The sequence below is a fragment of the Rattus norvegicus genome, chromosome 3, assembly GCF_021556685.1.
Source record: "Rattus norvegicus strain SHRSP/BbbUtx chromosome 3, alternate assembly SHRSP_T2T, whole genome shotgun sequence".
Lineage (NCBI taxonomy): Eukaryota > Metazoa > Chordata > Mammalia > Rodentia > Muridae > Rattus > Rattus norvegicus.
The window spans coordinates 112,132,089-112,144,550 of NC_141536.1; the positions used below are offsets into that span (position 1 = coordinate 112,132,089).

General features: G+C 44.3%; 1 protein-coding gene across 5 annotated transcripts in view; it reads left to right on the forward strand.

Annotated features, from left to right (window-relative positions):
* The window catches only part of Slc12a1 (solute carrier family 12 member 1), a 76,583-nt gene that overhangs the window by 28,254 nt on the left and 35,867 nt on the right, over nt 1–12,462 (forward strand). For all 5 annotated transcript variants that reach the window (NR_073053.1, NM_001270617.1, NM_001270618.1 and 2 more), the window contains 7 exon segments: nt 2,339–2,490; nt 3,897–4,004; nt 4,305–4,428; nt 5,867–5,968; nt 7,789–7,944; nt 10,769–10,868; nt 11,634–11,745. Coding sequence is in view for 4 of the 5 variants with exons in the window: in NM_001270617.1 (NP_001257546.1) it covers nt 2,339–2,490; nt 3,897–4,004; nt 4,305–4,428; nt 5,867–5,968; nt 7,789–7,944; nt 10,769–10,868; nt 11,634–11,745 (854 nt within the window). In the remaining variant the exon portion in view is untranslated.

Here is a 12,462-nt window from a genome sequence, read left to right on the forward strand (position 1 = left end):
ACCCAGGTTCAGTTCCCAGAACCTGCATGGTGACTCCCAACCCTCCAGGACTCCATTTTTTTAGGGACTCCAGTGCCTTCTTCTGACCTCTGCAGGGGCCAGGCACAAACATGGCACACATAAATACATTCAGGCAAAGCATATACACACATAAAGAGGATAAGCAAATCTAAAAAAATGCTTTGTTTTTTGATACAATTCTGTTTCTGAGAATCAACCCTGGAGAAACAATTCTAAGAGTTAGAAGGAAAAGTTGATTCATAAAGATACTCATCAGGCAATGCTTATGTATAAAATAATGGAAACATTCGAATGTGTGAAATTAATGAAATAGAAAGAAGTCAGATTGTCTCATCATTAATATTAATGGTTACTTAGGGAATATTAATATTTTATCCCAAACATTGCCTTATTAGTTATTTTGTTCAGCTCACCTACAAAGAGCTGGAGGCTATTACAGCACCGCTCCACAGTAGCAAGCCCCCCAGAGCCGCATCTGCGCAGTTAGGCCCCGTCACTGCTGGGTAACGGGACTCAGAAACCACTTCCAAAAGCTCGATGAAGAACAGGCAGCTCCCCCCACCACACACACACACACACACACACACACACACACGCACGCACGCACGCACACACACACACACACACACACACACACACACACACACACACCGGACAAGCCCAAAGCCCTCATTAGCTTGAGTCCCGTACAGCGATGCGTCGGTGTTCAGCTCTTTTCCTCCCGTGTATCGATGCTTCCGTGTTCAGCTCTTTTTCTTTCCTCATTTCATGGATTCCCAACGCTTTCTTCACAGTCCTGTTTGGGATAAAGTCTAATATTTTGTATTCTATCTTTTACACCAGTGTTCACATAGGCAGACACCATTCAACCATCTTACCAGGAGATATTATCTTGATTATTAAAGCAATTGAATTACTTAGACATGACTTGAACGAGGAGGACGCCAAAAGACATGCCAACATGGATGGGGGTGGAAAATCTCAAGGTCTCAACCCTACACAAAGAACTATAGGGAGCTAAGAAACGCTGAGAGCAGAAGAAACGGTCCTCCCCGGGGAAGAGCACGCTAATTGGTGGTCCGATATCAAATGGTCAGCCCTGAAAACATAGACAAGTAACAGTATACAGACACAGCATGTTGTGTTTGTGTGTTTAGAAATGCATGCATGAGCACACCCACGTACACGGACACACTCAAGTATGTAACAACAATTTAAAAAAAAATAAAGAGGCTATAAATTTAAAAGCACAAGGCAGGTGAGAGGGCTTAGAGGGAGGGAAGAGAAAGCAGAAATGATGTAATTACATTATAATCTCAAAAAAAGGTTCTTAAAATTGCATCTAAAGTAGAATTATAACTGTTTCTAAAAAGTGTGCAATTAGTTGAAAATAAGGCTGCAATTTCTTAGTTATGAGATTTTTTTCCCCCTTGATTGCCTCTTGGGTAAGAAGAATTATTAAAAATCGTGAGGCCAGTAGAACTAAGGTGTATATGAGCTGTGTACATGTTATGCCAAAGCACTGCACATGTTAGAAATGAGAAAATATGAGAGAACCTCTGCACAAGCCTCCAACAGGGTAGCCTCGGGAACAAGGTCCACACAAGGCAGCGGGAGCAGCAGCTGTAAACCCAGGGTGTTCTGCATGGGTCTCACCCAGGCCCTCTGCTTACAGGGTACAGCTCTATAGCTTAGTGTTTTTGTGGGACTCCTAGTGGAGGGAGCAGGAGCTGTTTCTGATGCTTTGGCCTATCTGGGGACCCTTGTCCTCTTACTGGGTTGCTTTGTCTAGCATCCAAAATGAGGGAGGCACCAAGTCTTATATGTCTTGATATGTCATGTTTGGTTGATATCCTTGGGGGGGGGGGTGTCTGCCTTTTTCTGAAAGGAAGCAAAAGAGGAGGAATGGGGAGGAATGGAGAAGGTACTGGGAGGAAAAGATGGGGAAGGAGAGAGAAACTGCAGTCAGCATATAATATATGAGAGAATAAATTAATTAAAAAAAACCATGCTGTGCACAGACCTCAGAAGCTGGGGGCTCTAACAACCATGTCCCAAAAAGGATTGACTGTATGCACAGGCTTAGAATACATATGTTCAGACTCTGTGCCAACTTAGCGTATTTTCGATACAAAACCCTAAGAGAGCAGGACTCTGTCAAAGGGATGACAAGATGACAAGATGACTTGGGGCTCAGGGACTTAGCTCAGCGCTACAGTGTTTGCCTAACAAGTGCAAAGCCCTTGCTTCTGTCCCCAGCACTGAAAAGGAGCATGGGCATGGGGCGGGGGATGACAGATAATCCTTGTTTCTTCAGCTGCCTGTGTGGTCCGAGACGCCACTGGGAGCATGAACGACACTGTCGTTTCTGGGATGAATTGCAATGGGTCCGCAGCCTGCGGACTGGGCTACGACTTCTCAAGATGTCAGCATGAGCCATGCCAGTATGGGTTGATGAACAATTTTCAGGTATGAATTTGAGAGAGAGAGAGAGAGAGAGAGAGAGAGAGAGAGAGAGAGAGAGAGAGAGAGAGAGAGAGAAGTTATCGCTGTTGTCTGCATTTTCAGAATACCAAGTCTAGTGAAGCTTTTGGATCTGCAATTGATTAAATACTGATTTGAATTAAGCAAGGAGCAGGTGTCATGGGAGGGAAAGAAGCCATGCAGGTGTTATGCGGTGGGAATCTGCCCTTCACAGGCGCTGTTGCAGGGAGACAATAGACAGCGTGACTTAAGTCACTCGGACAGGGGCGCCATGTTGTTTTCTAGCTTCCAGTCAACTGTGTGGGAAACCATACTGGACAGGAGAGGCACAGGCTAGCGAGAACTTGGAGTGTGCACTTTGTGTGCAGGCTTTAGAGTAGAAAAATCTAAGGCAAGAGACAGAGCCAGGAGCAATCGTGAGGGAGAAATTTGAAGGGAAATGAAGGCCGAGTAACATGGAAAAGTAGGGGACAGTGCTTACTAATTGTCCTACGTGCTTGGTAAGGAGAGAAAGAAGTAAATGGGCCAAGAAGTCTTTATCCATCTCATTTAACAACCGACAGGGGCATTGGCTCAGCTGAAACCATTAATCCAAAGTATGACTCGAGCTGACAGGCTCATCCCAAACGTACAATCTGCTCCCAGGGTCATATCAATGCTGGTATCCTTCTCATTGTTATTCTGAGGCAAATAATGTTTCAATTATGCCAAAAAAAAAATAAAGTTATGTTTAAAGGGCAGTAGAAAAGCAAAGGTTTGGAAACATTTTGGTAGGAGAAAAGCCCATACCTTAAAAAAGTCGGAAGGCAGCCAAGCCCCTCCTTGCACCTTGTCAACCCCACACTCTTTGGGGTAGAACTGCCTCCCACCAGAGCTACAGAGAACACAGGGGTAGGTGCTATGAAAACCCTTGGGGGAAAAGAGACAAAACTTCCTTCTTTAGTCTTTCCAGTGTTTTCTAATATTTTGTGAGGGGTAGCTAGTGCTTGGTAAATAACAGAAAGGGGTCATTTCATCTTGAAAAGAGAAGAGTTGGGCTGGAGAGATGGCTCAGTGGTTAAGAGCACCCGACTGCTCTTCTAGAGGTGCTGAGTTCAATTCCCAGCAACCACATGGTGGCTCACAACCATCTGTAAAGAGTTCTGATGCCCTCTTCTGGTGTGTCTGAAGACAGCTACAGTGTACTTATATATAATAAATAAATAAATCTTTTTTAAAAAAAAGAAAAAAGAAAAGAGAAGAGTTACAAATTCAAGGGTGAAGCAGGTTGGGAAGCATTAGAGAGTAGAGAATCACAGGAAAAGGAGAGGGAAGAAATTGTGTTGAAGAAGAGTTAACTCTTCAAACCTCTGTTGGGTAAGCTGCCTAATTCAAACCACTCTCTTCTTGAGGTCATGAGCATGGTGTCCGGGTTCGGCCCCCTCATCACCGCAGGGATCTTTTCGGCAACACTGTCTTCGGCCCTAGCCTCCCTCGTCAGTGCACCCAAAGTATTCCAGGTAATCCAGCCGTGAAGGCGTGTGCCATCTTCCCTGCCTCCGAAACCAGCTGAAATAGTGGTTCCCACCAGCCATCACTTTCCATCATTCTCTGCAACCGTTAATGTTTGCATCTAGCTCAAATGCAGTGCCCGCCACACGGTCAAGATCGATTCCCATAATATAAAGAATGATGAGCCGCGGTGCTAACGTGCGCCTCGAATTGTGCGTCGCTTAATCTTTCCCAAATCTTTTCCGAATCACCTAGAGAAAACAAGTGCGCACAAATAAATGACAAATGTCTTCTCTTTTTCCCATTAGGCTCTGTGCAAGGACAACATCTTCAAAGGACTTCAGTTCTTCGCAAAGGGCTATGGGAAAAACAACGAGCCCCTGAGAGGGTACTTCCTCACTTTTGTGATAGCCATGGCATTCATTCTCATCGGTGTGTAGCTTTCTTGTACTACTATCACTTTTGTGATAGCCATGGCATTCATTCTCATCGGTGTGTAGCTTTCTTGTACTACTATCACTTTTGTGATAGCCATGGCATTCATTCTCATCGGTGTGTAGCTTTCTTGTACTACAGGAAGCCAAAGATTCTTCTGATTACTTGGGCTTTTGCTCTACATTTGAGAAATTAGCAGGTTGATGCTTAAGACTCCATCTGGGAATGCTAGTGTTTGTCTTAAAGGAACGTGAGAAAGTTTAGTGAAGAGAGCCTTTGAGGAACTGAGGGAGGACCTACCCTTCTGTCTGTTCTTTGAACCTGAATATTAGAGGCCCATCCAGCCAAATAAAACTGAACTCTTCCTCCAAGTCAATATGCTCTAAATATGACAGATCCTGCTCTGTGCACTAGTCTAAAAGCTAGCAGAATTGTGTCTACCTGTGTTTCCTCAAGTATAGCTCTTTGACCAGCCTCTCAGAATCACTAAGGTGTCTCTGGAAGTCCAGATTTTGCTGAGTTAGAAACTGCATTTTACAATCTCCTCAAGTCCCCTCTAGACTGAGACTTTTGAAAATCATTTACCTGAACTGTGATTTGGTTTTCTCTCCCAAGAAATCTAGAAGTAGCCACATGGTCATATTTGCCAGCTATACAATCCTTGCTCTCCCTTAAGACCAAAACTAAGGGTTCTTCAATGTGAAACTCTAGGAGCAAATACAACTTATTTGGTTTATACAATGTCTATAAAGTTGGAAAGGGACTATATATAACTCCAATTAAATTTGTTAGGTTTTTAAGAAATCAAATGAAAATAGTTTATATAGACAGATTCCTGTAATATAACAATTGAGACTTCCAACTGTTGCCCTTTGCTGCATTTAAATGTTTTATTGCGTTTGTGTGTGTCTGCGTGTGTATGTGTGTGTGCATGTGATTTGGCTGAGCAATCCGTTACCTACTGGGCCATCTTACCAGCCCCCTTCTTCTGCCTTTAAATGATCACAGAATCCACTTTAAAAATGTATACATCAAATTATCTCCATTAAAACCATTGAGAAGCACATGGCTTTCCATTCTACAGAGCCTGTTGACTGTTTACATAGCAGACAACGGATACAGGATCTGGTGCGTGGGAAATTGCTGTAGAGTTCTTTATGTGTATGGCTCTTGTACAGACAGAGGTTTGGACTGTCCATTTTCTAACTGGCGGGTTTTCTTGAGTCTCACTCCATGAAAACCTTGGCTGAAGTACCTATTAGCCTCAGAGGGGGCGAAGAAAACCTAACTTCTTAAACTTTGACAGATGCGAGCGAGCTATGATTTCAATTTCCAGAACTTGAGCTTCCGGGCCTTAGCATGCCCGGCCCCCTTTTTCACGGCTCAGATGTGCGCATGCGCTGTCTGAGCAAGCGCTGTTCTGCTTCCCTTGCAGCCGAGCTGAACGTCATTGCACCTATCATATCCAACTTCTTCCTGGCCTCATATGCGCTTATTAATTTCTCCTGCTTCCATGCCTCGTATGCCAAATCGCCAGGTAAGCCGGAATGAAAACATTAACCTAAGCGAGCAGTTAGTTTGTCTCGATAAATGAAATAAGTCCGTGAGAAGTGTTCAATCTGTGTTTTTATGTTTTCTTATATCTTTGTAGGCAGCGTAATCCACTTTATTTTGGTGAGTTGGGGGATGACTTCCGAAATAGAAAAGGAATCATATGAGCAATGGCCTTTTTGACCAACCGTAAAGTCAATTTTCTCCTGTGGCAATAAATTATTCATTGCAAGAGAAACCACATTTATTTCAGCAGTAGAAAAACACCACTATTTATTTCCAGGGCAAAAGTGACCACAGGAGTGGAATAAATGTATATATTTGAGGCCTCCTCACTATCAATTTGTTTCCTGCCCATGGTGCAGAAGAGAAGGATGAGCAGTTCCCATAATTACCTGCTGAACGTGGGCAATGCAGATCTACTGCCGAGCCACGCCAGGGGCGTCAGTACACAACTGGGCTGTGGCCTCAAATCATTTAAATTCCACACCACAGAGCTGCCCTATAGTTCATCACCCTTCATCTCCTGTCTGCTCCCACTGTCCTTCTGACCCCTACAGAAAGTCACCTGAGGATCATCTGACTCTCAGAAAGTCTTCACTAGGAAGACTTTAGTCCAAGATACTAAATAACTATTCTTTACAGTTTGCCCCCCTCCTCAGCCTTGATGACATTGTTGTTAGCAAAGAGGCTGAGGAGCCTGTGTCCACACAAGGCCACTGGGTCACAGAAAATAACCGAAGATAATTAGTTTTGTGTGGTTTGTCTTTAAACACAAATCTACAATCCCACGTCAGTTATCAGAAGTGTGAAAAGGAATAATGGGAAAGAGAGAAAAAAAAGAAGAAAAATATTTTTTAAAGAAGTATGCAGGAAGACACATGTGTGTCTACTCAAACCCCAAAATGACTCTCAAAACCCCTACCCCTCTCCACCCACCTGACCTCCATCCTCTGCCTCTGAAAAGGAAGCAGAACTAAGAGCTCGGCGGGCTCTTCTAATGGCGTTCCTGGAGTGCTGTTTCCACCTTGTGGTCATTGAGGGAACTGCTCCTCTAGACAGACTTCCACTGCGTTTCAGTGACTCCAGATTTTAAGTAGCATTAACCCACTGACCAAAAACGTTTCTACAGATCAGTTTTCCCACCACGACTGAATTGTTTCCTAGGCTCTTTAACTTAATAAAACATAGGAATCTGTGTGTATAGGAATTGTGGCAGACACTTTAAAATATAATGCTGAACATATTAATGTGCTCAGAGGGCCACAGATAGCACAATGTCTCCTCTTCTGTAAGATTATTGCTTCTGACGGAGCAAACATTGCTTATTATTGTATTATTATCCTAAGAAGTTAGGATAATAGTAAGGTAGGCTGCCTCTACGGTTCTGCAAATGGAGCATAGCTCACTGTTATAACCAGCTCTTGGGAAGACAGGAAGCCACTTTTTCCAGCGTACCCTCTCCCTTTAGGTTCCTGATGGTGTTGGCTCTACACCATTGAGGTTTGGTAGTTTGGGAGGACAATCAGGACTCACAGGAAGCACAGGGGGTCTGCTTTACAGATGCTTTACCTTTCCCAGAGTTCCCAGCTTCATCTTTGGTACAATAACCGTCTTTGTAGACCAGGGATCCAAGATCATAAAAAACAACAACAACAACAACAAAACAGTCAAGATCTAGGACACAGAACCTAAAACCTACAGTTTTTACACCAGAGGAAGACGTGTTATCTGCACTTTTACAATACACAGTAGTACAGTAGCATTGATGTGTATAATTTCTTTCTATATTATGTTTCCTCCCAGGATGGAGGCCGGCATATGGGATTTACAACATGTGGGTATCTCTCTTCGGAGCCATTTTGTGCTGTGCAGTCATGTTTGTCATCAACTGGTGGGCGGCTGTCATCACCTATGTCATTGAGCTCTTCCTCTATATCTATGTGACTTATAAGAAGCCAGGTAAGAGAGAAAAGGCCACCTGGGATGGCTTCCATGGTTCTCTCTATCCATCCACTGGATGTGTATCATGTGGCTACCACATGCTTACATGTAGCGAGTGCAGGGCAGCTCATCACAATGCTATATACATTAAGGGCAATGATAATTAACACCACAGAACCTTGCACTTACTCAGTCCTCACAGTGATGCTGCACCGTTGGTGATAGGAAGCCTATGTCAGAGAGGAAAAAACTGGAGTTCAAAGTGTCCAAATTAAGAGTCAGCCTGTGATAGAGCTGAACCCAGACCTCACAAGTGTTCCCTTCTACCACCGCCCTCTAACATCTCGATGAAATAAGACCCTGTCCTCAAGGAGTTCTCAGACCCAGAGACACCGTAGACTGTAGCACAGCACAGTGTATCACGAGAGCAGTGTAAACACGCTGCTGAGAAAAGGGCAAGGCCTGAGCGAGCGTGGAGTTGCTCAGAATTCGTTCTTGGTTCCTGTTCACAGAGCCAACCTCTCTGCTTGAGTTTAGTAAATATGGGTTGAGTGAACAAAGTAAGTTCTGAAGTTAATTGAGCCACGTGGAGGTGGTTAACGCCAGGGCCAGAGAGCGAGGTTCCAGGGAGAAGAGCGGGGTGAATTGAAGATGCATGCATGGCCTTCACGTAGAGCTCTTGAAGACCAAGGAGAAGGTCCATGAGTTGTCCTGGAAAGATAGCCAACCAACCAAACAGTAAGAAAGAATCTGGGTACTGTGGACCCTGAGGCCTGAACTGCAGCTCTTAGCTTCGGGACCCAGGAGGAAGGAGACTACAGCTAGAAATGTCCAGGGACCAGAATTCAGCGTCCAGAAACCCAGGTCCACCCTTGTGTCCCTGACACTACTCTGCCAGCCAGGCAGAGGTGATAACACCCTTAGAGAGTCTCTACTGTTGCTTCTCATTATCGCTGTGCTTATTGTTAACCACAGGCACAATTCACAGCTGGGAAAACCCCACCCCGTTCTGATGTGCAGCCCTAAGTTTTAGCAAACTTATGCAGTCCTGTAACCATCACAATCAAGGTGTAGGATTTCTCCAATCGTCTCCTCAGACACCTGTGTGCCTAGGCTAGATCTGGATCTACACCTACACCTACACCTACATCTGGATCCACTTCAGTTGCCCAATTTGCATGTTCCCAGTGACTGACGACACTGAGAATCTTACTTGCCATTCATATACCTTGCTGAGCAGCTGCTTAAAACTAAGCCTAGCTTGTTGCTGCTGCTGCTGCTGCTGCTGCTGCTGCTGCTGCTGTTGCTTTCTAACTCAGTGGTGGGCTTCCTAGTGTACCCTGGCTCCCCTCACAGTGTGTACTTTCCATTTTCCCCAGGCCTGTGACTTCTATCTTTGTTTCCCTGATTGTTTTTATTAATACAAGTTCTTAACTTTTATCAAAACGAATTGATCTTTCTTTTTTTCTATCTTTTTCATTTGGGGTGTGTGTGTGTGTGTGAGAGAGAGAGAGAGAGAGAGAGAGACAGAGACAGAGACAGAGAGAGACAGAGACAGAGAGAGACAGACAGAGACAGAGACAGAGAGACACAGACAGAGAGAGACACAGACAGAGAGAGAGAGAGAGAGAGAGAGAGAGAAATCTGAGGCATTTTTCCCTCAACCCAAGACCACAAATATTTAGAACTTTTGGTGCTTTGGTAATTGATTAAGGTCTATTATCTACCATATGGACCAGTGTAAGGTGTTTGAGTGAGGTTTGTTCTTTTACATATGAATATTGAATTGACTAATGGGTTTTAGCCCCAAAACAATGTCAGGCCAGCAATTAAGTTCAGTAGGTGAAGTAAATTATGCCACATAAGCTTGATGACTTGAGTTCAATCATTTGAGCCTATTTTAGAAGGAGAAAACCCATTCCTAAATCTTGACCTCTCACCCTTCCCCCAGGCATGTGCTGTGACATGCATGTAACATGCATGTGCTGTTACATGTGTGTGCTGTGGCATGCGTGTGCTGTGACATACATACATTGTGGCATGTCTGTGCTGTGATATGTGTGCCCACTCAGACTCACGCACAACAATAATAAAATAAAACAATGGATGTCCTGAAGCTTGCCTGTCTGGCACATAACGGACACTTCATATCACTCTGTCCAATCCAGAGGAAGCACTCGCTGTCCTCACCCTGCAGAGCAAGCACTGAAAGACGTCATCGAAGTCCGTCTGTCAGCTCATCTCTGGCAATTCTTACCATAGAACTTAGAGTCCGTTAATTTTTTTAACTTCTTGTTTTTGAGTCAGGGTAGAGTGCTGAGCTCCCTCTTTTGAAGGTTGGTTCCTGGCAGGCTAGACTAAGACGCTTCCCGAAGAGCCTAACAAGTAAGAATTCCCAAGCTGGTCAGCTCTGCCACTAAAAATATAAATATACTTCTGTGTGCGCACTACTCCTGCATACAGAAATTCCTCTTTTGTTTTCAATTTAAGAATTTGTGAAGGCCTTGAACTCTCTGCCTACCTGGTCATCATCGCGTGGCCTTTCTTACTAAGCAAAGTTTCTGGGGCTTCAGATTTACAGTGTGATCCTGGCTGGAAGGAAGCCTCGCGCCTAAAGATTCGCATGGGTGTTCATGGGAGTGTAGGATTCACATGAGCGCTTGTGGGAGGAAGCAACGTTCTTTCCAGGAAACACTGTGCTGTATTTAATCTAACTTGGATTCTCAGCACTGCTTACATAGGCAAGAAAATTTGCAGGAGAGAATGGCTTATTAAAAATTATTCAGCGCATACAGAAAATAAGGTCAATTTGGGGGAGTACCATTTCCTCCTTTGTCCGCAGATGTGAACTGGGGCTCCTCCACACAGGCTCTGTCCTACGTGAGCGCTTTAGACAATGCTCTGGAATTAACCACAGTGGAAGACCATGTGAAAAACTTCAGGTAAACCGGCTTTTGGGGTCCCGTGGTGTTCCACATCACAAGTGGGTTTCCTTTTGAGGAATCACATACATCAGAGAATCTGCAAGTTCTGTGGGCACATTTCAAACATGCAAAGTCACGTTTCACAACCGCAGAAGGCCTGCTTTCTTGGTTATAACCCACACTGTTACCTAGAACAGAAATGAACGTGCTTTTCCTTCTGTTCTGAGCTCTGCACACTGGGAGCCACAGCTCCACAAGCTGCTGTGTGCTTTTCCAGGACTACAGACAGAAAGGCCTGAAGGATGTGACTCCAGGGGGGCATCCCCCAGGCCTTTGTGCATCTTAATTATTGGCTATCACCTGCCAATCTGAGGCTTCATGATTTAACGAATTCCCCGAAGAGAAGTCATAATCTTAGATCTTCATTAGTTATATATTATTATGGATGGCGCCTCACAACACGGGCTAGCAAGGAAGAAAATGAAAATATTGATGAGAGAGGGAGATTTGGGATGACCTACTGGCCACAAAAGGAAGACAGGGGAACCCAAGACTATCCTTTTCCTACTTCATACTTTTGCTGTGATTAATGAAATGAAAAAATACTAGGATGACAGGATGTAGAGTCAAGATAACTCAAGAATTTTGGTGGGAAATTCAAGATATAATTAAGGAAGGAGCGTTCCAGTTCTCTGGGTTTTCTATGCCTCTTATTTCCTTCGAGGGGTTCTGGGCTCACATGCTTTCTGCGCTGGCCAATTCTTGTGTCTTCTTTGCTTTCAGACCCCAGTGCATTGTCTTAACAGGAGGACCCATGACAAGACCTGCTCTCCTGGACATAACCCATGCCTTTACGAAGAATAGTGGCCTCTGTATCTGCTGCGAAGTCTTCGTGGTAAGAGTCACTTCATCCAAAAGGAGTGCCTTGTCTTTCTTCCTGTGGATATAGCAACAGGAAAGAGGAGAGGCAGCTTGGACAAGCGCTCACCTCCTTGATTCAGGACTGGAACAAACAAGCAAACAAAAGCAAAACACAAAACACATAATCGTGAATGAAAATGGATAGATGACATGTATTTCTGGTTTCTCCAGAGACCAACTAGAAGCGATAAATATTCCCAAATGATGGTCTTTGAGTCAAGAAGAACTGAACCGGCTCCTTCATAAAAGGAAAGCATCCGGGTTGATAGACTCAGACCGGAGCACTAAGTCCACGGAAGCCAATGAGAAGGGAGCAGGCAGGAGGGCCTTAAAGATCACACGTGCAATTCAGATGAAATGTCTGGTTAATAGTGATGGCAGTGCCTGGGGAATTGAGCTAAGTTTCCCTGGGGAGTTAAGCTAAGTCTTCTATGCCTTTGACAAACAGTCAGAATTGAGCTAATTCCCTTTTGCTCAAGGAACATGTTGGGGGCTAATAACTTACTGGAGGTATTCAAAGTAGATGTGAAAAAGTCAACCATGATCATTTACCAATTCTCCAATGGGAAGAAAGCACTGAAATTAGAATTAATTACATCTAGATCCCCCATACTAGTCTACATCTTCGTGTCTTCTCATCTCCTTCCTCCCTCTTCTCACTCTGCCCCTGTGCTCTCTGTGTCTCTTTGCC